The sequence below is a fragment of the Zonotrichia albicollis genome, chromosome 11 (genome assembly GCF_047830755.1).
Source record: "Zonotrichia albicollis isolate bZonAlb1 chromosome 11, bZonAlb1.hap1, whole genome shotgun sequence".
NCBI lineage: Eukaryota > Metazoa > Chordata > Aves > Passeriformes > Passerellidae > Zonotrichia > Zonotrichia albicollis.
In genome coordinates, this window is record NC_133829.1 from 9,312,457 (window position 1) to 9,339,729 (window position 27,273).

The 27,273-nt window shown below is 40.6% G+C and overlaps 1 protein-coding gene across 5 annotated transcripts in view; it reads right to left on the minus strand.

Annotated features, from left to right (window-relative positions):
• The window catches only part of EFL1 (elongation factor like GTPase 1), a 244,496-nt gene extending 218,666 nt beyond the window's left edge, over positions 1-25,830 (minus strand). Inside the window, exons 1-2 of one of the 5 annotated variants that reach the window (XR_012582139.1) lie at positions 24,991-25,404; positions 23,723-23,814 (exon numbers count right to left, since the gene is read on the minus strand). Coding sequence is in view for 4 of the 5 variants with exons in the window: in XM_074549266.1 (XP_074405367.1) it covers positions 23,723-23,814; positions 24,991-25,072 (174 nt within the window). In the remaining variant the exon portion in view is untranslated. The other 4 variants (XM_026791297.2, XM_074549267.1, XM_074549268.1 and 1 more) reach the window with 4 other exon arrangements.
• Between the last annotated feature and the right edge of the window lie 1,443 nt (positions 25,831-27,273).

Here is a 27,273-nt window from a genome sequence, read left to right on the forward strand (position 1 = left end):
CTGAAAAAGTAAGGCCTTCCATGCTACATCTTTCCAGCTATGTGATCAAGGAGAGCTGTCCTGATCAGCAGAACAGGGAAGTGTGAAAGGCACTGGGTTTATTCCAGGCTTTATTATGCTGGAGCACAGCTTTGATGTCAGCTGTGATTGCTGCCTCACTCACCACTCCCCACCTGAGTGCTGAAAGACCAAATTGCTCTTCCACTTTCAACTGCACAAGACACAAAGAGCTGCCTGTATCCAAGCTCTGGTTTTTAGATCTCCTTCCACCAAGAGCTGCATGTTGCCTCTGCTGCTGCAGAGTTTCACTGCCCTCTAGAACACTGACTAAAAGCTGCTGGAGTTGAGGATTTGAGGATTTTATTTTATTTTTGAGAGTCAGAGGAATGGTCACTGAGTGCTTCCCAGCCCACGCTGCCATTAGCAAGCAGCAAGGTTGGGAGGGACTGAGCAGGAGGTGCTGCTGGGGCACAACTTTGGTTTGTTTGACCCAAAATGAATCCCTCTGGCACATTCTGAAACCACCACACGATGCAAAGTACTTCAACTGCTCTTTATTTCCCTAATACCCGGGATTCATGTTAGCTATTTTCATCCAGCTTACTTAAAATTATCAAATCACTAAACTGTAGAGTTTTCCATTACTAAAAATTATAAATATTAATCATTGGTCATTCCTTTCAAGTTAGAGAGTAACAATTTCATCCAAGGATTTAAACTGCTATTGTAATTTCTGATAAATTAAAAATCTGGTTTAGTCTACAGTTCTTGGAGATAATTTGATACTAAGGCCAAGACAAAGCTCAACCAAACCTCATAATGGCATGCTACTATTCTACTTAATCACAGCCACAAAGATACTTGAAAGGAATTGTTCCATGTTTACATGTAGACAGCAGCAGCTTTAGAAAGAGAAGAGCTTTCTATTAAATCTGAGCTGTCGGAAGGTCAAGAAAATGAGAAAAGAGAGGTGTAATAGCTCAAAGAAATTACTTGAGCATAATTAGAAATAAAACATTAATATTTCAGGTACAGAGGAATTTTTGATTTTAGATTTTCTTGGCAACAATGACCACATACAGGGAAAAGTAAGAACTCTTCCTGTTACATACACCTAATAAATACAAACATTACCTACACTTAAATCAGTCATTCCCTAATTAGGCATGTGTTCTTGCTAAAATTGGGAGCATAAGGAGAGCAAACTCAAGTAATGCAGAGGAAAGCTTCAAAATTATTTATTCCAAATGCTGAAAATTACAAATGCCATGTTCTTCCTGAAACTGCCTCAATATCTTACTTTTAAAAAGAAACACAGACAAAAGATAAAAGGTCCAATCAACAAAAGCTTTACAGTTATGCACAAGTGCACTACCCTGCCCAAAGTAAATGCTGTAAAGAAAAGAGAAATACAGTGAAAATACAGTGAAGGCAGTTTGCTTTCCATAGTTTTGTGGCTCTTTTATTAGTTCTTGTTGGAAGTGGAAAATGGGCAGCATTCATTTCCAAAATCATTGTTTTAGGGGGGAAAAAAGAAAAGCAAAATGAGAAAAATTATCTGCATTCTTAATGGCTTGTAAATACATGTTTGTCAGATTAATATGCACAGCAAGTTCAATCATACACCAAAATGTGTGTATTCCCATTTAATTCAAGTTAAATATGTGTCTCCTGAGCTGCTGCAGCATTTGATTTACGCCCCAGGGAAGTAATATACCAGCTAAGTAGCAGTTTAGTTTAATGGATTTTCAAGGACTCCAATACAAAAATGTTAGATTGAGCACTGCACTCCAGCTTCACCACAACATGAAAAAGTGTATTTTCAGATAAAAAATGTCACACTAACAGTTCAGAACCTCAGCTATCTCCAGAGCAAGCAATGCTAATGAATAAATATCTAGTAAGAGTCAGATGGGCTTTTGTCATGGCCAAGATCTACAGAAACAGCTTCCTAATGCTAGACTCTCTGAAACATTTAAAGACCTTGCAAGGGAACTGAGTTTCCACAGCAGCTGCCAGCAGCTCAGCATTTCTGCAGACCAGGCCAATTATTTAATTATTAATATTAAACTAAGAGGCCAGCATTTCAAATCAGAATTAAAGTATAAATGTCATTTCTGCTAGAAAAATGAAAGAGGACTTGGCCGAACTGAAGTCAAGCACTTCTTCATAGAAGAATCCTGAAAGAAAATTTGGCTGTCAGATTTCATCAGGGAAGTCACGACTGAGGCAATCTGAAACACTGAGTCAAAAGCTCTGCTGGGGACTGAACTAGAGTGGGAGACTCAGCGATTGTTCTTCCATGTTTATTCTGTATTAGTTAAAAGCAGATTTAAGACATGTCTGCTTTAAGCCCAAATCTAATGATTTTTCCTCTCATCTCTCATTCTAGGCCTGCTTGAACATAAAGAAATAAAACAAGCTTGGAAAAATGTGCCTCCGAGTTGAAGATATATATAAAGATAAGCAAAAGACAATTCTTAAGTACTTTGGATAAGCCACCATTTTTCCAACACAGTAAAACACTGCCAGCAAGCAACTCAGAAACTGATAGTTCAGCTATTGTTTGAAGTGTCTATCACTGAAAACTGAACCTAAGCTGTAGCTGTGATCACATTCACAGCTGCAAGGAAGGAACTGCCTGCATCACCTCTGCTGCTCCAACCACCCTGCGCCCGCTGGAGCGCTCGGAGCCGTTCCAGGGCTGGAATGCGTTGGAGATCACGTCACCAGAGCTACAGGGCTCAGCCTAAACCTCTCTGCAGGCTCTCAGCTTGTACAGCTTCAAGCCAACACTGAAACAGCAAGAACAATGGAGAGCATTTAGTTTTTTAATTAAGATTCTGTCTATCAGTCCTTTCAAAAGGACATTTTTACCACCATGTTTCTTGGTTAAATGTAAATACATTTTCTTTGGCATAGCTTGGGCTGCAGACTGAGATCAACACATTCTGAAATCTTTTTCTGCACCCTCTAAAATTTATACTAGTGATTAAGCTTTTGGATATTTATCAACAATTACTTATGTTTTCTCTTGTTATTGTCTGGCTAAAAGATTAAACATTTCACTGAAAGGCTGCAGTAGTATTTAGCCAAAACTTCATTTATTTTCAAAACCCAGCTTAAATATCAACTTCACTTCATATTTTTAAAAGAAATATTTCTAAAAGAAATATGAACCCTGAAATTTTCCTACTTCCAGTGAGGCTTCTTCTAAACTCTATGTTAGGCAGACTCTGCCTTCTTTCCAAAGAATTGATCAGATGTGCCTGCAATTTGCTCTAAAAAGGGCAGCACCAGCAACTGAAGCTGCTCCCAGTGTCATCAGTGGCAAAGTTCCCAGGGACCCTCCCACAGAACCAGGGCCCAAATCCAGCTGCAGCAGGACAGCATCCCTTGCAACACAACAATTGTAGGTCTGTGAGCAGCACTGCTTGCTCAGGTCTCTCTAGTTTTGTATAAATAAGAGCCAAAGGGGAAAATTCAGCACCCAGAGAAGATGACCCCAAAAGCAGTTCACTTCCAATTACTGTCAGAAAGTTAGTGACTGTGGATCAGATCCTGCTTTCAAAATACACAATACCCAGTTATTTCCCCCAAGTCTTTAGCTTAGCCTTGGGGAATGGGGAAGGGGCACAGATATGTTTAGATCCAAGAGAAAAGAAATTTTATAGCGTCTAGATAAAACAATCTACACTGATGAGTGAAGATTCCACCTGCATGTTCCCCAAAGCTTGTGCTTTGAGGGCATGGAAATGCTTGGGGGAAGTTTTCAGCCTATTTTGTTTAAGATTGAATCCCCTTTATCAACTCTCCTCTGTGATGAAACAGTGAAAGGAAGGAATATCTGGAAATGAGACAGAAAATAGCATTTCACTTAAACCTCCTCTAAAAATCATGCAAGACAGACTAAAGACAGTTCAACAGGACAAAAAAATAAAATAAAACAATAATAATTATGATTAAAAATGCACAAAACAAGGGATGCCCAGTGCAACTGCTCTGTACTTGCTGACTGATGCCCAGCCAGTCCCTGAGTATCAGCCACCCATCCCTGGCTAATTTTCCAGAGTTTTATTGTTCAGTTTATTCCCACCCAGCATGGGATATCCCAGTGGCCACTTGGACTCACCTGTGCCCCCTCCCAATTTCTTGTGCAGCCTCCTGGCTGGCAGGACAGTGTAAAAAGATGGGAAGTCCTCAGCTTAGTGAAAGCGCTGCTCAGCAGCAACCAAAACACCATTATTCTCATCCTAAATCCATAATACAGCACTACACCAGCTACCAGGTGGAAAATTAACTCCACACAGCCAAATCCAGGACATTTTGTTAGAGTCCTTTATCATGGACACCACGTGTGAAGGATTTATTTTGTTGTTAAACTGACAAGTTGCTGACAACTGCACTCCTTTGCAGGAAACTCACAACCCTGCTTGTCTGTGATCCTAGTTACAGGTCCAGTTACAAACTGGAGGAGACTGGGACCATAATCTTTGAGGAACTGCAGATTTCTTCACAAAAGGCAAGGAAGAAGAATAGTTTAAGGCTATGTTTGCTGTCAGAAGCAGCTGGAGTATAAAGCTCAACAAATCAACACACGCACTGAATGAAGATTCACATTGCTTAAGGAGCAAAGGAAAGAACAAAATGAAATGAGAAAGGACACAAGGTCATTCCTTTAATGGGTGGAAGAAGCCTCCACCATGAAGGGCCAAGACCCCTTATGCACTAGCACAGACCTCAGGATTACTCAGTAACACCACAAAATATTGATGAATAGAGGCCTCATAAGAAGAACAAGAAGCTGTAGAAGCCTAATCCTTTCCTAGTGAGATAAACAGCACCCAACTGGCTTGCAAGACCAACATCCCCCTTTTCTAATAAATTACTCCCTCTTCATTGCCTTGCCCAGTATCCAGACTGGATAACTACTCTAATAGTGCTGAAGAAATGTTTAAAAAAAAGGTGTGAATGCTCCTAGGTAACCAAAAGTTGCAGTTTAACAAAAATCCTGCTAAAAACTAACATAATGCAAAAATTCTGGACAGGTGAAAATTCATGCACCATTTTGTTAACAATTCTACACAGCACTTGTGAAATACCTCTGTGTTTTCACCTGGCCACAGTGACATGCCCACACTGGTGTGACAGCAGGACTCAGGATTTAAGGAAAAATCCCTTCCACTTCATATGACCAACTTTTCTTCATGCAGGTCTCAACACCCCAAGGAAAGCAATACAAGTGGTAGAAATTTGTGTATTTATATGTGAGCAAAATGGAACCTAGTACACTGTTGGGCACAGCAAAAGAGTCTTAGCACCATCAGTAAAAACAGGAAAAGTGTGAGGGAATGCAAGACTTCTCACAATACTTAGCTCCCACACAGTATATTATACAGAACTAAAAAATACACTTAATTCTTATATATTCCAGTATTATTGTATTATTCATCAAGACATATTGTGTGACTCAAAGTTGTCAATATCCTCATTTACAATGACCACTCTCAGGAGAGTCTGGGAGTTCTGACTCAGATTTTCCCAATTCTTTTTAATTTAAATTATAACCTTAATGTTATTAATGTTATGTTATGTTAGTATGATTATTTATATTTAATTTCCTTTTGAGTTTTTTCTTTAATAGTGATATAATTTGAACTGACACAGTAACATGCTTTTCATATACTTCAGTTGAAATTGTGCCTGAGGGCAGTGAAATTCTCATCCATAAGCTGTGTGAAGAAAAAAACTCTGGCACTCAGAAGCCAAACACCTGCTAGAGCTAGTGGCAGATCCAGATTTTTAAGAGAATTCTTGTTGCATAATGAAAACACAAAGAAGGGAAATGTGTGGGGTGATGGAATGGTATTAAAACCATGGCACTTAGGGGGCGAAAAAAGAATCCAAAGCCACTATACACTGCAGAGGTAAATGCTGAAGATTCTGGCATTAAAGCTGTTTGTGGGTGCAATTAAATCCAGAGACTTTTGTCATGTGAGGAAACCTGAACAGTGACTCTGTCACACATTGCAGGGCACTGCCATGCTTTCCACTGCTCATGACAGAGCTTTCTCCCTGCCCTCAGTCTCTGTACATCTGCTTCTGATTCAGGTGGCAGGGACAAATTGGCAAGTGTTCAGCCCCCAGAAAAGGCTGTCCTAGCATTAGTGATTTTTCTTCACTGCATGTTGTTTATACAATGTTGTCATCAGCAACAATGTGGTGTTTATCATGAACTAAACAGGTAGGTGAAATGGATGGAATTGTTCTGGAATTGCTCTGCTACTGTGAATGACTACAAATTCTCATAATAGAAAATGACCTGGAAACAGGCAAACTCTCAGCCACCAAGAACTGGAATAATTTCTCAGCACAGAAAATATGTCTCTTGCACAGCTCTAAGATCAAATAGCCCAAATATCAAGTAGGAGAAGCCAAAGGCCATGCAGTTAAGTGACTTGGAAAGATCAGGGAGAGAGAAAGCTGCTGATAATCAATATCTGCCATTAAAAAGCGTCTGAATGACTGAACAGTTCCTGGGGGTGCCACAGGAGAGCTTGGCTAACACTGCTCCTCATCCTCCCTCCTCAGCAGAGCACCAGGAGCACCTTATCAACATTTCTTTAAACAGGGGCTGCAGAGGGGGTGTATCCCAAAACTCTACTCACAAAGACAGACCACCCTGAATAGGAGTGCAAATATTCAAAGTGCTTCTCCTCCCTGTTGCCTCTAGCTGATGAGTCCTCTCTCACCTGGAAGAAACCAGACTGCAGAGAAATGCCCCAGCCAGATGTTCACTCCCAGGCTCACTTAGGATTTCCAACAGCTCAGCACACAAATGCATTTAACATATGGTGAGGAAAATGTGATTTTTCCACTGCTAGTTTTCCACTACTTCTGATAATTTTAGAGATATTAACCCAGTTCTTTGTCTACTCTTCTTTCTCCATTGCAATGAGTCCCTTTGCAGGGTTTATGGACTGAGCAGCCTTGCACATTGAGTTGGTCAGGCACATTTTCACAATAAGGAAGCAGTTAAATGGTCATGGTTCTGCTGGAGGAATGTTGGTTTAAGGCTATTAACAAGGCACATGAGGTGAATGCCTTTCAGCCAAGCGCCCTCCACGTGTGCACACCTGTTTCAGCACGATTTTAAAGAGAAATTCCCCAAAGAAACTGTTCATAGCACGCAGTTTCTAAGTCTCAAACATATTTCTGCAAATACTCTAAAGGCTTGAAGCTTTTTGTGCTTTACTGGTGTCAGGAATTCTGATACACCAACCATGAGGCAAAGCATGCTACTCCATAGTAAACCATTTTTCCTTAAGAAATTACTTTTGTCTTACCATTTGTCTGCCACTTTGACATTATTAACAGCAACTTCCAGCATCATCATTCCCACCTGATGTGCTACTGCTGAAATGGTTTCCCAGACTGAGGCCCACTGCTCAAACACTGCAACTCACTTCTCCAAGCACTCTAATTTAGCTACATTTAAATCTCAACTATTCCTTCAGTCCAGTGATGCCAGTCTTGATATTTATGATCCATCCATTTTTCAGCTTCCTCTCACTTTTTGCAAGGGAGAAAGGGTGGTTGTTCAAGTATATTCCATCTTTCTCTCTTGCCAGTGAAAGCATCTCAAGCACAGCAAAGTTTTAACTGTGTGTTGTACTGAGCCAGACACACTCTGCAGCATTAGAAATTAAATGCTAACTAGAAAAAGGTTCAACAGCAGAACAAGAACCAAATAATGCAGCTGTGTAAGAGGACAAAGCATTAGTCTGAAGATTGTTCCCTCCCTGGTCACAACTCATTTACCAGCACTAACTGACAGCATTTCACGTGCATGCTCACTAATAAGCCACTACTTAGATTACTCTGCTTTAGCAGCAAACCCCAGAGCAATTAAAAGCTCTCATGACAGGCACTGCAGGCATCTGTTCACTGACAACTGTTAAGACTAATGGTCATTAGTTTAATGACTCATTTTTATTCTTCTCTACAATGTGTACAGTAATGCTGGAGGACTGATATGGTGAAGGGGAAAGGGCTCTTACTGAGGTGAGAAAAGATAAACACAGGCCCTGCTGCTGGAAGGAGTGAAATAAATCCTCTGAATGAAGCAGAATTGCTGAAATGTTAAAAGACACAGCTGAGCAAGTCAGACATAAAATGAAAATAGAAACTGCTAATTCAGAACAGGGGGCCTGCTCTAATCAGGATAGTTTCGACACTACAACTTTATCACCCCTCTTCCATGTCCAGCGAGGAAATTTTGTTAAGAAATTTTAAAATGATCCAGGTGATTATAGAAAGGCATAAAGGATAAAAAATGGACAGCACTTAGGAACATCTGTAATTCAAAGGCAAGCCATTGTCTAGAGTTTTGGAATTTAAAAAGTAATGATGCCCTATTAAATGTTCTGCATTTTCTTTAAATATTTTAAGCACCAAGTGTCTTCCTTGTGATTGATCTTATAATATAGTAATTTTAGTCTTCTAATGGCCAGTATTTCAAATGCAACAAGTAGCAAGTAGAAGTGAGTGGGAGAGTCATCACAGCAGGAGCACAGAAAGATGGGCCCTGTGATTGTGTTCATCTTGTATTCTCATTCTAGCAGCTGGGTGAATTCCTGCTCTCAGTGTGCACTGCTCTGGGAACTTGGCCCCCACGTCCACAGCACAGATTTGCCAATACATACCACCTGCACTCGGAGGGAACGGAAGACCTTCCTGTGGAGGAATATCTTCCCATCCTGTGTGGGTGTACAGGAGCAGATGTGGATGCACAATGGATGGTTCCCAGGACAGATGAGCTGAGACAGGTCATAAGTCATGCACTGCTTTCCAATTATGATTGTCTTTCTACAGGAAATTTAACAGGATAATTTTACTCCGGAACATGGCTCTGGAGTTTATGATGGCATAGCAGATGGACAGTAGGATAAATGGTCATTTCCTTCTCTTTACCAGCAGCTTGAAGAAGGTAGCTGGAGGAAGTGATAATTTTTCAGCAGGTACCAAGTTACTGCCATTTCACTGAACCTACCAGCATCAGCATCTGAACTTAGAGATCCACAGCTGGATAAAAAGCACAGGTTGTCAGTTAAGCTACTGAAAACCCTCCTGACTGAACAATAAAGGCTGTGGAGGGACTGACTCTCATTGCTGCTGTAAATGTAAGTGTAAAACACATTTACCTTGCACACAAAATGAGCAATCAACTCTAAGAGCTGTGGACATCCTTCCACTCATTTGGCCTCTCCTGCTCCAGCCAAGGGGAAAACACCACTATTTTGCACAGAAGTAGGATGACTACTAAGGAAAAGCTTTTCAAAAGCAGCTTTTATATACTGAATTGTAAAGGAGTACAAACGTAATCAAGGTTTTCCCCTTGACCTTGTCTTTTGAAAAACTGTCATGCCTCTTGCAGGACATGGGATAATCTGCTCAGTACTTTTAGAAGCAGCAAGGGCCAGGGGAAATGTGGAGTCCCCAATACATGCCTCATGTCTAACCAGTGGTACAAGATCACCTACTCTTGTATACCTAGCAGCTGCTCTTTTACCACTACCATTTGCACTTAAGGTTAGACAGAATTCTTGACAGAATAGTTTAATTTTAAAGATTTACAGAGGGGCACTATTCCTACAGAATATTTTTCAACTATTCCTGAGCACTTTTGGAAGGATCTGTGGCAATAACCTCCCCTGAATTTTCTTATCCACAGTCAGCTCTTAGTTTGCCAGTACAAGCTAATGTGAGCTCGGAGGCCAACCCTAACAGCTCAGTATCTGAAGCTTTAGCATGGTTCCAGATTCTCATATGTTTGTCTTTAGCATTCTAAGACTTTTCAAAATACAGACAGAATCCAAGAACAATGGACTGTGCAAAGGGAGGGAAATAAATTCATCTGCCCTTTTATTTAATTGCAGAAGATTCCTTTTGCCCTATACATCTATAACTTCTCAGACTAAAGACAACCACGACACCAGAAACTACTGAAGCTGGAACCTTCACAATCTGGTGAATTTACAGTAATGTGAAATATTGTAATCTTCCTGATTCAGTTGATCTATTCTTATCCTGCATAATTATACATTTCTTCACATTCTTTTCTTCACTGCTTTGCAAAGTGAAAACAATAAGAGTCTCCCTGTTAAGCCATGCTGGAGTCATCTGTGGCAGTATTCCTATTTTCATTTGCACATTTTACAGTCCTGGTTTCCTCTGCACCCTACACAGAGTAAAATGCTATTATAAGAAGCCTAAACAGCAACCATTTTAAATAACAAGAGCCAAATATAAATCTTAACCTGTGTATTTGTCTGCAAGATTGGCTGCACTTGGAATTATCAGTCCAGAACATCTCTATTTCAGAGCCCAGTTCTTTTGGCCAAGATAGATGTTCTTTTGTCGTGATTATAGTGAAAAAAGCCAACTTGCTGGCCTGACTCAGGCTGTAATTATTCTGTGTCTTTATACAACCTTTTTATAGTTCCTGGTGGAAAGGCTGAAGGAAATCCTACACATTGCACAAGATCTAAAATTTTTTGCCCTCTTGCAGAAAACCATTTAAAAATGACTGAGACTTATCCCTTCCCTATATATGATTTTTCATTCTTTGAATTGAAATAATGCATACAGTAATTCCCCACATTTTGTGCTGCTCCAGCTTTAATAACAAAGATACTGACTGTAAATTGTTGTATGAAAACATACAACCTTTTTTTTTCTTAAAAAAAAAACCCTGATTACCTACTTATATAAAACCCTCAAAGCAACAGCTACACACTTTAAAATTAAGTGGGACAATAATTAAATCTCCAGTTCAAAGGTTCTAGGCCAAGAATATTTAATATGGTCCCTAAATCTCAAAATATTCCAGAACTCTTCATTTCTGCTATTTAAAAACACAGTGTCTTTCCAAATTACCTAAAAGTCATAAGAATCCACCAACACCTATTCTAAATCAGTGTGTTCTGTACTAATACTTCCTGGGAGGCTGGGGGCTAAAGACATGTAGGAAAGGGAGGGTCTCCCTCACAGTTCTCTGCAAGGTATAGAAATTACATCTTAAAAAATCTAGTAATGTAACGGGAAACCTTGTGCTTAAATCCTCAAGTCTACTGTGAGTGGACAAACACAAAATCAGGGCACCCCACTTAAATAAATAAGCCACCTATTGCTACTAATTATATTTTTCTCTTCTCATGTAGATGAAAAACAGCCAATTTGTACTATTTTCAGAATAATATTCAAGGAACAGAGAAAGTTATGTACAACACATTTTAAACAAAGTCAAAATACAGAAATCAAATTCAACTTCAGTTGAGGAAAGTTTTAAAGAAATTAAAGTTAATAGAATAAACCCTCCTCTGTAAATCTCTTCTTATAATTTCCTTCAGTTAAAGATAACAACATATTGGATTTAAATCCATACATAACATATCAAATGCTTTTTCTTACAGAGGATCTATTCATAGCAGCTTGTATTTGCAACATATGCAGTAAATTATATTATTAAACACTTAATCCAAATAAAGTTTAAATTTCACCCCTAACAATAAAGCTTGCACAGTTCTTGCTCTACTTGAAATCAGATTCTACAAATAAACAATAAAAGTCACAGGTAGGTATCATGAAAATTAATAATTGAACATTTGAGACCTATTTGAAACAGTTGGTTATGTGGAAATGTTCTGACAAAATATTAAGACTAATCATTGAAGCTTTTGCAGTTGACAAATAAAAAATATAGAGTAAACATTACCAAGCTGTAGGAAAATATCAGCCAGGTGAGAGCCTTGCAACTCAGCTCCCATGGCTCTGAAAGCCAGGAGCTCTCATGCGCCCTTCAGAGCAGGCAGGACTGAGCCCACTGAGCATCCCCAGAGCCTTGGGGAGCAGCTGAGCACCCCACCAGCCCTCTCAAAATCCAGAGGGAAAAATCCCTTCTGACAGCCCCCAGAAATTGCACTGCTGGGGCAGCTCTCCAAAAGGAGCAACAGCATCTTAAAAGCTGAACAGAACAAATATCAGTGAAGAGAACTGGACAAATTTCAACACAAATACCTGCACAGAGTAATGAGTTGCTGAAAGCAAGATCCATTAGAATCAGAATCGGTCCCCAGAAATCCAAATTTTATTCCTACTCAGGCGCTCCATACATTATTTCTGACCTATCTGGTGTTAATTACGCACCTCTGAACAGGATTTTTTTTCCTAAGCTACTTTATTAAAAGAGTCAATTCCAACACAAAACAATGCAAGCAGGTCTCTATTTTACAAAACCTATCATGCCACTGCAACTCCCAGAGCAGGTATTCAGCCTGGAAAAATGCATCGCCCTTCAACATGAAGCACCATTCCTCATTTTTCTCATCCCATATTCTTATTCAGCTGTGCAAAAATCTCTGATTGTGTCTGATTTCTCAACTAAAAATAATGCTGGGGTAAATAATTGTTTTATGCAGCAGCACTGTGACATATATAGGGAAGAGCCCATCAGAAATCTGCAGCTTTCTAACACTTAATTCAAACAAAATTTCAGCTAAAGACAATCTCAATTTGCCTGAGACTTTTTTAGTGCAATCACATATGATACACACGCAGGTATTTCCATATAGCATACACACAGGAACAAAGTTTAAAATTTCAGCAGCAAATTGAGACATTGCACACCTGAAGCAGAGAGCTGAATTTTTCTAGGGATGTTAAATGCTCCTCATGAAAAAACATGCTAACTTTTCTCTGCAGGCAAAGGAACAGACTCTTTGACAGGTACTCTGTGCTTTTGCTTTCACCTAAAGGTGCAGATGTAAGTTCTCAGAATACATATGTCTAACTCTTCCAAACCCAACTATCCCAGACACTGGAAAAAGAATTTGGTCCTTCACTACAAGAACAGATTAATGGAACTGGACCTGTCTCCTATCAGCTGTGGAATCCCATTACTGAAGTCAGTAAATTGCTTTGGTAACATGGAATAAATTCATGAAGGTGTTCAGCAGCCTGATTCTGGGAAGAGCTGGGGAAGAACTAGCAGGTGCAAGGATGTTGCACTTAAACTTTTCCTCAGGAGACTGGATAGAGTTGATGACATGGGAAACTTGGGTTGCCAACTTTCTACATAGTACATAACTCTGGGAAAATTAATTGGATTATAAAGGTCAAAGAGAGAGGCCAGCCCATTATTGAAAGATAATCTAATTCAATTTTGCCAATTTTATCTGAATAATTGCTCTCCAGATGAAGAGCTAGTGTCACATTTTCATTGCTGCTAGTCTTGTTTCTTCACTTCCAGGCTCACTCCTTTCACAGACCCATCTGGAACTAAGAAATCACGTCAGTGGGAATTTCCAACAACCAAAAGGTTGGTTTTGTGCAGCCAGCTAAGCTTTCCCCACACTTAGTGCAGCTTTTCTTGAGAGATCACCCAAACTCAGCATCCTTACTCTCAGAATAAAGCATTCTTGAACAGAAAAAGACAATGTTGAGTGGTAACAGTGGAACCTAAAGGTTGGCTTTGACTATTCTGACCCAGACATGCACATTACTAGTTAATGTTTGCATTATTCATTCACATTTTGTGCCAGAGGAATCTTACTCCATGAGTTAAATTTTATTCATAGCTCAAGACTACATTCAAAATAAGACTGGGCTAATATGGAAGCAAAGACTTATAAAAATTGAAAACTCCCTTTGAAACACATGCTTTCCAGTAAGTGCAGCTAGCAAAATGCAAAACACTGTCAACATTCCTGCACCATGATGTCAATTTTCATCTGCACAGACAAAATGCTGCTACATGTAGGAATCAGCTCTGTCTTCCTCACTGGTGGTGAACTCGTGTCTCCCTCTTTTCGCTCTCAGAACTGCACCAGGCACTGGAGACTGAAACCCCTTAAAACGTTCAGAGACACCTGAAGATAATAATTCTGGCAAAAAGCCACATTAATTTTTAAAAAATGAGTTTCCAGATTCAGCTTCAGTTTTCCTGAAAAACAATGCACATGCTCTAAGGACCAGTTTTGATGTTTGCCTCTGCAACATCTCAGAGGAACTCCTGCCAACAGGGAAAGGCCATTAGACCTGATAAAATGGTCTTCAGTGAAACAAAATAAAAATGTGACTTGTAAAAAAATTGAAATCACTTTAACAGGAAAATTAGCTTTATTATTTCTGCTTCTTTTTTTTCCAAAGTGAGAAATACAGCCATTTTTCAAGAAAACAGTTGCAGGCAACACTTTAAATGCCATCTGTCCCAGCAGCGATATGATGAAGAGATGGACTGATTCATACAACACAACAGGAAATATGACAGCCAAGTAGTTAGCACTGCTAAAATTCAGCCTCAGCTTGCTTCCTATGGGCAGGTCTCCCTTCAGAAAACCTCCCATTGATGCTGTACTGTTGAAGTAGAAAGCCTGAATTTTAAAAAATAAGGCCTCACTTGTGGCACAGCAGTCTCATGAATGATCTTTTTCAGAACTGAAATCTTGTAGAGCTTGGAGTACAAGAGCCCTCATATTATCTCTGATTCAAAGTGAGCTTTTGGCAGATAAGGAATGATGAGACACTCAGTACAGGGCAAGAGGATCAGGCCTTTTCCTCAGTATTCTCAAAGATTGGCCTTAACATTTGAAATAGTAAAAAGAAAGTTTTTAATTCCTACATTTCCCCCATTTCTAAATAGTGGCATCTATGTGACACATTACAGATGGCTCACAGAGGTCTAAATTCAGCAATAAAAATAAGCAATTATAAACAAATGCATCATTGATGTCTGCTAAGGACATAATTCAAGCAAGTTCAAAAGATCAGAACAAAACCCACATGTTTTGTTATCCCAACCAAGGCCCTTCTCAAGATGGTTATCTACAGGAAGAAATTTTCCCCAAGAAAAGCTTAGTGTTCCAAGAATATCTCTGGTTCCCTTGGAGAAACCATGCAAGTTGGGACTTTTTAAATTAAAATTAAATTATAATTTTTATTTATGAGTTTAACAAAAATTTCACTTTTATTGTCACACTGCATAAGGGAAAAGCTTTAAAAGGTTGGGTGTTAAGAACAGGTGATGCTAACAGGATATTGGAAAGGCCCACGAGACTTAGAAAATTAAGTAAAATGTACTTGCCCACTGATCTAACTGCTTACTAATTTTCAAATCTATTCCCACCAGATAACTAATGGCATTTTAAGCCCAGCTCCTGGCATTAAAAATACATTTATAGTTCCCTCCTAGCAGAAGATACACAGCTGCATGGTAAAACCCCACATGTTAAGACAGCATTCTGAAGGTTTTCCTTATAGTCTTAACCAACCTATTGTGTTCCAAATTTAACTGGAAGAGGGAGGAAAAGGAAACGGGAAAAGCATTTGGGTGTGCAGTCTCACACTGAGGGGAAGGCAAGTGCAGGGAAAACGTCTGGAATATTTGTGTTTTACAGAAGGACTGATCACATAATGGAAGTGGAACCATTTCTCTATTTATCTTCCTCAAGAAAATACTAGTGTTTGCTTAAAAACAAGAAGCTATTCCAGCAATTAAGCCTGAATTTCCTCAAATACTTGAAAAATCATGCTAAAATTCTAACATTCGAAAATACATCAGAGACATGCTAAAAATGTTTGCATTAAAAAATTAATAACAATATAAAAAATATTCCCAGCAGACAAAAAGAAGCTCAGAATGTAGCCACCCATTAGGTTTTCAGCAAGTTCTCATGTCCAGGACAATTGTCCAGATACTCCTGGAGTCTGAAGCATGTACTTTTTTGTTAATATTTAAATGATGATTCATAAGTGACATAAATCTAGAACTGGTTCTAGCTCAATGATGTTCACGTATTGCCTTGAGGAACACCAAAATCACCTAAGAACAGCTGAACTGATTCAGACCAAGAAACTATCCAGTCTAGCAGCTTCCAACAACACCCAAAAAAGCACATCCAGAGCAAGAATGCTGCAATACTCTCCTGGACTCACCTTTCCAGCCTGCTGGGGTTCATCTGTACATTATTGTGAAGTGAATATTCCCAGCACTCACCCTGCCTCCCCTGACATCCATGTAACTTTCTACTCAGAGTATGACAAGGAGTGCCAAATACCATTATCATGACATGGAAGAAACCCACACTTCACTGTTTTCAGTCTCCCACCTAGCAGTTTTATTTAAAGGCCCTCAGTTCTTACACTGAAAGAAAGAAGTGAGCAGCTGATTGCACCAGCACAGGCAACCTACAGTGAAAGGGTGATTCTCTTTGTCTTACACCTCCCTTTCACATCATTTCCTAACATTTAATTAGCACTGTTAACTGCTGTTCTATGAAAAGACTTGTGTGAGAATCACCAGTCTAGAGGAAACATGCAATTTGTTAGTCACATAATACACCTTATATTCATATAAATAAAGTTATACAATCAGGGGAGAAAACCACAGCCTGTTCAAGCAGTCTTATCAGTTAGTGGCTTTAAAATCCCCACAGCACATACAGCCCATCTCTCCAGGAACAGATGTATTTTCTGTCCTGCTTTCAACAGAAGTGCTGATGAGATCAGCTGAAAGAATCCATAATATGCCACATGTACCTGGCAGTTTACAGCTAGGATATTGCCTAACAAGCAGACAATACTCAAGACACTACTGTGCTATTGGGTTTTTCAGCCAACATCCATGTTACTCAACCAGGGAATGGCTTTAAAGTATTTGAAGACTCAAGAAAACAAAACACCAAATGAGTAATGTGACCTTGAAAACATCTAATAAGGGAAGATTCCCAGGAGAGGAAGACAAACTGCATATTAGCATATTTCTTTTGTTATACATCCACAGAGAGCACTGAACTTGTTCAGCCTTCTGCTTCCACACCACTACTGCACCACAAGAAGCTGCAGTAGTCAAAGAAAATAAAATGTCCATCTGAAGAGGCAAACCTGAATTTATCAGAACCAGTACCTGTCCCTTCACATTTTTTCATCCCAATAGATAGCCTGGAACAGCCACATGTATAAGCAGGGAAATTGCAACAAAAACAGGGGGTTTGGAGTTAAGTTAATTTCTTGCTGAATCAGCCAGCTGGGAATAAAGCCAGTTCCTGCAATCTTCTCAGAGCTTCAGCAAGGTGCATGCCAGGAAACACTTACTGCCAGAGACTGAGGAAACACAATCCCTCACTCTTCACATTCTGCAGCAGTGCAGGTGTGTCCATGTCACCTCACTTCATTGGTTCGAAAAGGCAGGAGATCAGGCAACTAAAACTCTTCTCTACACCTTGATTTACCATGCAGTGAGCCCCTATAGGTCCTTTCACAAATATACACTGTAAATGTTGCCCTGTTTTGCTTGCATGCACTAACAGGAGACTGTGTCCTATAAATTTTAAGCAGCTTCAATTTTTTGGCAAAGCACCTGATGACAGAAAAAAACACCATTACATAAACATAGAAATACATGCTTCTACATATAAACAAACATTCCACTTGTTTCATGCTACAAATCAGTCTCATTAAGCAGTTTGGACCTCCTACCAGGACACCAATGACAACCATTAGCATACAGCAACAATCTAGTAACTGCAATCATAAATGCAGTTTGAATATTGCTTCACAATTTTGTTGAGCTAACTTGCATTCACTGTGTTTCTAGTGCATCCAGAAGCATGACAAACTGACAATTCTTGGAAACCACATTTCTCAAAACAGTCTGAAAATATTGTTCTCATTTTCCCTCCATAATGATGTTAAATCTAATAAATACAAAATTAGAAACAGAAATAACATTGTTGCTAAACACTTTATGTAATATGCTCTCTGGAAGGGATTTATTAGGCCAAATTCTCAAAAAACTGTCCTCTCTATAAATATGTGACGCTTGTACTCCCACTTCTCAAATATTATCAAATATGCACTTGAGTACTAGAATTCACACACCAGAAACATATTATTTCAAAAGAATTTTTAGGGTGAAAATTTTGGTTTAATCAGCTAAATATGATGAAAAATACTAAGCCAGACTTTTTAGAAGTGCCTAAGGCACCTAATGCCTGGCTCCCATTAGGTTAATTGAAATTTACCTTGTTTTGAAAAATCCAGCCAAGCACTTACCAATGCAATTGAGTACTTAAGAGTGTTTGTGTTTAACATCTTGGGTCTTACTGAAAGACATCAAAACAAAGATTCCACAAACTCTTCTGAAAATCCTGCTCTACCAGCATTACTTTAGAACTCTTGTATGGCTGCCATCATCCAAAAAGGAGTTCACAGAACTGTTCTTCCTCCTGCAAGTTGAAGTGAGGGAATTTTGAAAACTGACCCTTAAAGGCAAGGGCACTTGACAGTCTATAGTCTTCAGCTAATTTCAAGTTCTCCCCTTACAGGAAAGGAAGTTATGTGCATGACTTCAAAACCTAAAAGAGTTCTTGTCTATCACTGACAATAAAGTGAGTGCATGGAGCACACCAGAACTGCAGCGCTGTACAGTTCCTACAGGGGTCTCAGTATTCTCTCTGGGGCCATGGTTGTATCCAATGTCCCTTCTGTGCTCACTATCAAACTGTACTTCAAAAACAAACCCATTCTCTCACCATGCACAAACTGTCCCTGTTTTGCAGAGATTTTACCTAATGGGAATTACACTGGAATTGCTCAAGTGTGACTGCATTGGACTGTGCACAGCCACAGAATGATCATCAGTGTTGTTAACTGTATAAAACTGTACTGACACATGGATTTGACTAAAGTACAACATTTGCACAATATGATATAAGTTAAACCCGAGATTTCTTGCACAGACATACAATGCTAACAACTATAGATGCATGATTATGAGTCTGCTTCCCCTATCACTGAATTCACTTTACTTGATTGCAAGCCATATTCGAGCTCCTGGGGGATTCAGGCAAGCACGGAGAAAAGTTTAAAGAAAAGCTTCAAGCACAAAAACTGAACATAAGGACAAATATATGAAGCTACAAATTATAGAAGTAACAGCAAATAAAAAGGACTCAGATTTTAAAATGTATGTTCTTGCAAAGCAAAACGCATTAAATTGGATGGCTAAATCTGGAATTCTGGATGCAGAGGAAGACCTTTAATATCAGTACAATCAATCATGTACATTTTCTGTGATGCAAAGGCAGGAATGGAGTTTGGTGCACTGTGCAAAACTGCCACCTCAGTGCTGTTTATGCCCCAATTTGGTGAGGAATATGAGGGATGCAGCTGCCCCAAGCAGACCTGAATGAGGAATTATCAGTGACCAAGCATTCAAGTGTCTTCTAAACCAAAGATCATCCTAGAGCATCATTTCTTGACTCTTTGAAGAGAAATTAGAAGCCACTGGCAGTTGTTAGAAATTATTCCTATCCTTGAGGCTTCTCTAAGTATACCAGACTCTTGGATATCTGGTTTTGGAAACAAAAACATGCAGCTCTACACACAAATGATCTGAGAATTTCTGTCCAACTTTCAGTGTAATTTCACAATAAATTATCACCATAATGAATAACTTAGATAGTAAAGCAGTGCCTTCACTGATGACTTTTGGTCCTATCCCATAGCTGACTTTAATTTTATATGATACATTTTAAAAAGTAGGTATTCATACATAGTTTGTGCCTCAAGTCACAAGAAACATCAACTTTTCAGGCAATTCCACTACTGGATTGTAAACTAGGAGTAACAGCAGTTCAGATCCTATGAGCACTGGCTGAGCAATCATTATCAGTCATAAATTTAAAGCACATTCAGAAACTTAAGCATAAGTTTTCTGGTAATGCAGTCACTGAGTTGCAACCTTGTCAATAGCAATGAATATTTTAAGTCAGAATACTTGTACAGGGTCTCAGATATGTTGTTGGTCTTTAGAAGCAGCAAATCAATCTTCACACTAAGAATAAAACCACAGGCCTTTTGGGGCTGATGGCAAAACTCCAGATGGGTGCAGAATTGCCACTTGCCTACAGAAACTGAAAACTGCTTCAGGTTTAACTCAGGACTTGTCAATCTCTCCTGATATTTCTGATCATGGTTACTGGAGACTTAAGAATGTTGTATGGCATGTAGCTCAATCTATTTTCTGGACATCAGTGTGCAATAGATTCAGTGACTGTAAAACAATAATCCAAAGGTTTTCCATGAAGATGCTCTCCAAGTCCACTATGTCATATAATGGACATCAGATTTTTGGCCTTGCAAAGCTCAGACCTAAAGACATTTACTATGTTGGTAGTTTTTGGCAGATTGGTTATGGCAGAATCATTTTGAAGACAATAATGTTTTCAGTATGTATATCCTTCATTTCCAAAATATCACAGATAGTTAGAAAAGACCATACTGCAGGCAGGGATTGCAGGAACATAAATCATGGAAGCAACCAACAGTTTATTGAATGAATTTATGACCTATGAAACTTTCCCTTCCATAGAAACCAAGACTTAATGCTTCTTAAATACCCAGACATGGTGTCTTTGCTGTTACTCCCTCTGCACACATTACCAACCCCATGGTCTTTGGAGGCAAAATGCACTGGCTTGTAGAGGGTTTAATTTAGACCATAGGAACCTAAGAAAATATCAGCTTATTCCTGATTTGAAAACAACATACCAGAGAATAAATCTAAAGTGAATCCATGTGTAAAATTCTTGATATATATTTGCCCATACAAATCTGATAGCCATCGTTTCTTCCTGCCAGTAATCCATTAGTGAGACTATAAAGATATACAGTCCCACATACATTTCATAACAAATATAACAGCATCTAGTTGAATGGTGTAATAAAATATCATCACAAGGTTAAGAAAGACTTGGTTACCAGGCTGAACATCCTGTCTTTTCAATTACCAATATGAAGCAATGTGTACTCAAGAGATCACTTCAAAACAGCAGAACTGGGCTTCGACTTCTCCTTTGTTAGCTTAACCTTCTCCTAAAATCTGTAGAATTATTAGCTCTCCTGCTACAATGTGACAAAAATGAGGAGCCTTTTAAACAAAATTTAGCAATAAATTCAATGCTAGGGATGTTAACATTCCCAAATACACATAATAGGTAGAACAGAGTAACTTCTTTGGATACAGCCATCATTTAAATCTTCAGAAACAATGAGTTACTCCATGTTGATAGACAAGTATCTTGTTTGTTTTCAAGAAAAACATCCATATGTAATCTGCTTGTATTACCACTGGCTTTAGACTCACGCAGTTCCATTAATTTCATTTATATTGGCACATACAAGAAAAGGTCAGCTCCGTACTTGCAAAAGAACATGGCCAAGCCTTACCCACAAGGGATCTCTTCCTGAGTGATTTATGTCACTGCTCCAGGTCACAGAGCAGATTTAACAATCAGCCAGCTCAACAATGCTCAGGGGTAGACTATTCCCTGGGTTATCCCAGGAAACCCAATTTACCTACTAGTACAGCAACTCATTTGCCATGGACAAAATAATTTTGTCAAATTTGAGACACAGCACATCTGCAAGAGCTGAGATAATTGTGGAGCCCAGGTAAACACCTCACTGCTTATTACCATGCTGTGGAGAATCAGAAAGGACTCCTGTAACCAAAGTTAAGTTCCATTGCTTCTCAGGAGCAGCTACCTCTTTTTCACAACTTCTCATGTTAAAGTTTTCTTTGCATTACATTCATACCACATTTCCACCACATTCATTTTAAATTGTCATTTTTTGTATTCTGTACCTGCCTCAAGCAGGATGAAATTAATCAATTGCACATAAGTGATATGACACAGACTTGTGACCTTGCCCAGCATCCAATTGTTTCTAATTGATTAGCTCTAGACATAAGCACTTTAATAGCCAAAAACAACAGAAGTAGAAGTTATGGTACAATATTAGGGTAAAATGACTGTGTGTGGTCCATTTAGTATGGCCCCAAGCAACCAATTAAAGAATTAATGGTTATTGGATACCAAAAATGTTATGTTAAATAATATAAAATATCTTTAATGTGCCTAAAATTGTGATAAAACACCTAAAACTTAGGAGCAAAAAGGCCTCCTACAAGATTGGGGTTAAGTGCTAATAACTCAAATATGCCAAACAGATTACAGTATTTTAAAGGACAATCAAGACCATAAAATTTGACCTGGATTGAAGTGTTCATAAAGCTACTCACAATAGCCAATTGATTACTACAACGTGTTTGGGTTGTTTTTATTATAAAGAGACAAGTGAAGCTATGCCAAACCATTTGTGGAGAAGAGGAAACTATGCCACTACTGGTTCCAGCTCTGCAATAAGAAAAATATGAAAGAAAAAATACAAGAGAAATACTTTAAAAGCAAAAAATGGTCCCTTCATAACCAAAAGGCACAAAACCAAAATTAACATGTCCCTTCTCTGAGCTTCTATTCTTATCTTGAACAGAACTATTAACAGAACTCCATGAACTATTTCCTGAGTGTTTTATAGGGCTGGTTATTACAGCATCACTCAACTGCTTGCACACAAAAATACAAGCTCAACAGGCACAGCCAATCTGTAACAATTTTGTCCTTGCATAAGAAACATGCAGGCAGAAAGCAGATCCCACTGTGGCCCTATCTGCTCAGACTTGTGTTGAATACACTGTGTTTCACTGCACAATTAATACAGATGTCAATTTTTACTTTAATGGCAAATTGTTTACTCAAGTAACCAGTGCACTGGTCAGCTGCAACCATGCCCACAGACAGGAGGTGTTCTTCACCTGCCAAATCACTCACAGCACTCAGCAGCACTACTGAGGATGCAGGGGAGCCCCATTCCCACTACCTTGAACTTCAACATTCACCATAAACTGATCACAGCTTACTCCAGCACAGTCTCCTCAGTTTCTTCATACTCCTTTTGCATGCTGTATTGTTCTTCAGGATGTATGTTTATATCCTGCCCAGCACATCAGGCTCTGCTTCTCAGCATTGCAATAGTACGAACAGTACACAACAACACTGATCTTACTTTAAAAATTTACTTTTCCGTTGAAAACTACTACAATGCTACAAAAAAGGTTCCTATTTACTATAAAAAAAATAATTCTCAGTTTTAGTAATCTTTTTCTAAGGATTTCTTGGATTTATGTGTAGTTAAGACTGAAGAATCCTTGAAACATGTTGCACTGTGGGAACTATCAGTGTAGAGAATGACATACTGTAACACATCTCTGCAGCACACAGTACACCATATTTCTTGAAATACTCACCCCTCTTGGAACTGATTAGGCTCATGTGTCAGGCAATAGATCAGATGGCAGCTATGTTTTTTCTCCATGGTTCCTGTACTCATTGAACACTTGGAGCAAAGACCTTTTTGGGCCACCTTCCCACTTCCAAATGCTTTAGATGTTTCTACCAAGGTACTTCTATAACCCTTGTCACTTCCAGCACCTTAACATTTATCAGGTGCTTAAACTCCTGGGGGCAAAGAACAGCTGTGCTGCGTACAAAGACCCATGGCATTACACATCTGGAAAGATCTCCCTTCGGTCACCCTTTGGTAAAGTCAGCTACAGTGTATTGAGCAGGAGAGAGAATATTCATTTCCCAGACAAACATCTATGAAAGTTTGGTGAAAGGAAAATGTTCTCATTGGGAGACTTTTAATTACAGAGCAGCTCCTTCAGCAGTTTCCTGGTTTAAAACAGTAATGCAAAGTGTGCAGCAAGATCACCTGATGCAGGACCAGAGATGACAACAGCACCAAGTTTATTACCTACCTGTAGGTGAGCATAGAGAGCAAAAGTAAGCCAAGTGATCTCCCAGGACAGCCCGGTGGCTTTAGGGCTGGCCATCCTCATGCCTTGGGGCTCTGCGGAGAGAAATTGTTTCAAGTTACAAACAAAATCAAGTGGGCTCCGCCAGGATTTCAATGACTAAAGCAAACTGGGCCGGCCGCTGGAAGCGGCGCAATGCAAACAGCGCAGCGCTGCTGTGCTGGCCGGGGCGGTCGGCGCAGCGCATGCCATGAGCACAGCCTGCAGGGTGAGCAGCTCCGGTAGGGCACGGAAAGGGACCGCAGCGAGGGGCTGGGGAGCTGGCAACAGCGGACAGGCTCGGCTATCTCCTGAATGTAGGAGAATTTATCAGATTGGGAGGCCCTCCCACCTTGATCTCTTGAATGTAAAATCCAAGGAGCACAGAACACCTGATGTACTTTCCAGCACTTTCACAATTCAAAGATGAAAGGCCAGCCCTGGGATTTCAGCAGTCATTTGCACTGCCTTTGAAAGCTCAGAGGCTAAACAATTAGGGCTTAATAATAGTTCAGAAAAAATCCATCAATTTAGTGATCATCACAATTACAAGGTCAGCATGGGCTTGACAATTTAAAATTGCCAAAACCACCATCATGTAATAATATTAATAATTCTGTTAGTTTCTTGTGCCAATGCACCCTATTGCCTTAGACTGTACACTACCAGAGTGATCTGAAAGCAGTGCAAGTTTTATGCATCCCCAATACACACACAGCCCTCCTTCCCCTCAGCCACCACCCCACCAGTTTGCCAAGTCGCACAGTGAATACAAACTTCTTCAAATAAAGTACTCCTTTCTAAAAAAGCAGGCATCCCAAAGGAAAACATCTACAAAAACAGCTCTCGCACCTGTTCAACCGAACATAATTAAGATTCCTTACAGAAAAAAGCGTTTTATTTCCTCCCTCCAAAAACATAGTTTCCCTTCCTCCCAAAATCATTAGCACTCCTGGATGCTTTTGTCGTTCAAAAGTATCAACTATGACAATAAAAGAAGACACATTATTTTTCCCCTCTGTCCAGGCATTGCCGAGAGCCCCAAGCGGCCGAGCACGCCAGGCTCCGGTGTTATTTCCCAGGTGCCGGTGCTGCGCTCCCGGAGCTCCGCCGTGCCCTCACGGGGATCCTCCCGAGCGACCCTCGCCCCGCACCGCGGCCGCCCCCCTCCTCTTGCCGAGGGACCCCGCTCGGGCAGAGGCTCGGGGCTGTCCTGTCCCGGGCTCACCCACCTGGAGCGGCGCGCCGGGGAGCGGGCCGGGCACGGCCGGCGCACGGGAGAGCCTCGGCTGTCACGGCGCGGGGATGCAGCATCCTGCCCCGCCAGCGGCGGCCCCTCCCTCACGCCAGGCTCCAGCCCACCGCCGCGCCCCAGCCAAGGTCCTACAGGCTGCTGGCAGCGGGCCGCCCCCGCCGCAGCCCGGCCCCGGCCGGAGGCGCCTCCACCTGCGGCGCGGGGCCCGGCCCGGCCCGGCTCCCGCTCCGCCGCTCGCCCGGCACCCCCCGCGCAGCCGCTGCCTCCCCGGCCAGCCCGAGCGGGCGGGCGGCCAAGCGAGCCCGGTCCCCCCCGCGGCACTGGCGACGCTCCGATGGCGGGGGCCGAGACCCCGACAGCCCGGGACCAAGCGGTTCGTCTTCCCCCGAGGGGCTAAAGCTACCGTGAAGCCAGCCCCCGAATCTGATGCAAAGCAGCTTCCAAAACCGCAACCATCCTGTGTCTCATCTGCGAGTAACTCTCGCTATACAGCTACAAATCTGCTCGCACACCGAGTAGGTCTTTAATCATGCTGCCCTCTACAATAATTTTAGGTTTCCTACTGTAAATCTGGCGAATATGTCTCGTACGACAGCTTTGCTCTCGTTCTCCCTCTGAGCTTCGAGCTTCTGAACAGGAACGCCAAAATCCTCTACCTTTGCGCTACGGCTTCCCCTGATGTTCCAAGCTTTCGCCGAGTCCGCTAAGAGCAGCACGTAGAGAAAGGGCTCTGATCCCTGCCACTGAAGTTAAAAATATGCTCCAGCGAACTAAACATAACCGATGAAGAGTTTGTTCAAATATGTTGCACTGGAAACTTTTCCAATCTGTTTAGGTTTCTCACCAGCACGGGAAGGCGCCTCCTCTATCGTTAGGAACAGAGTGCCCTCTGCTGAAACCAGCCCGCAGAGCCGCACGCCCGGCCCGGAGCAGCGCCAAGGATCGCGGGGACCCCGCCGGGACCCCAGCGCTGCCCGGGCTGCCTCGTCCGAGCCACTGGAACCCACAGACCGCGCTGGTTCAGGTCTCTCTCAGGCCGGACACTTGAGGAGAGCTGTTCTTCCCAGTCTGTACATGATGATAGTATAGAGTGTGTAACAGCTAAGAGTGCTGCTAAGGACCCGATCTCCTATTTTTCTAATACCGCTCAGCTGAAAGTGTATCAGCTTCCTGGAAAGCCTGGCTTTCCATCCATTTTAGTTGCCACGCTTACTTAAACAGTCCTATAACATCAGTTATAACCCTGAAAACAGTTTCTCTATGACATCAGTTATAACCCTGAAATTATCTTCAAAATTTTATACCCATGAAGGTAGTATATAGTTCAGACTTAATTGCAGCTGATTTTAAAGGCAGAATTTAGCCACTAGATAATCTAATGTAGAAAGTACATTTTACTTTGCTAAAACCCTGGAGATGAAGCTGACCCTCAACACCTGCCATCTTCTTAGGAATGTACCCAGCTGGCACCATCCTTACTTAGAATATCTATTCTCTTTTAATTAATACATAGAAATGTTATAAATATTTGTTCATCTGCAATAAATTTAAGTGTAGAAAAATTGTGTAGTACAAAGCAGCCTAGATTAGCTCACATCAGATTCAGCAACTCAAGCCAGGTTGCTGTTTCCATACTGTCCTAATTCCTCATGTGATCCTGGTCCCAGGTTAGAGATTCTATGTCTGAATTTTTACAGCACTTAAGAAAACAGAGGTAAGCATCCACAAGCAATCCCCCCAGGGAGATTTCAGAAAGCAGCATTACAGTAAACACCTCAAGTACCTTGTGGTACCTACCTTGCAAAGTTAAGATCAGGAAGGTCCTACCCCGCCTGCTGAAATTACTTAAGTGTTGTTAATTCCATTCTCCCCCACAATCCAATAGGTCTGGTTACATTACATTGAAATCATCCTTTTTGCAAAGAAGATAAGCACCCAGAAAATAACAGTATTTGGAGCATAAAAATCATAAAAATAGCCTTAGCCTACTACTAGAAACTTCACAGGGGTTTGGAAAGCCCTTTCCTATGTGAAAACAGGACATTTTCCTGCATGAATCTCATTCTCATTGAATGCTGACTTGTGTTCTCATTTATCCAATTTCTTCACTCAGCCTCACTACACACTCCTGCCACTTTACTCTTTTCTCTCTAAACTTCCACTGAATCTGGAAGCTTTGAAATCTTGACTCCTGTTGGAGGTCTTCATAACCTCTTCTGCAGAGCCAAGCAAAAACTGATTGAAACTCAGGTGTCCAGGC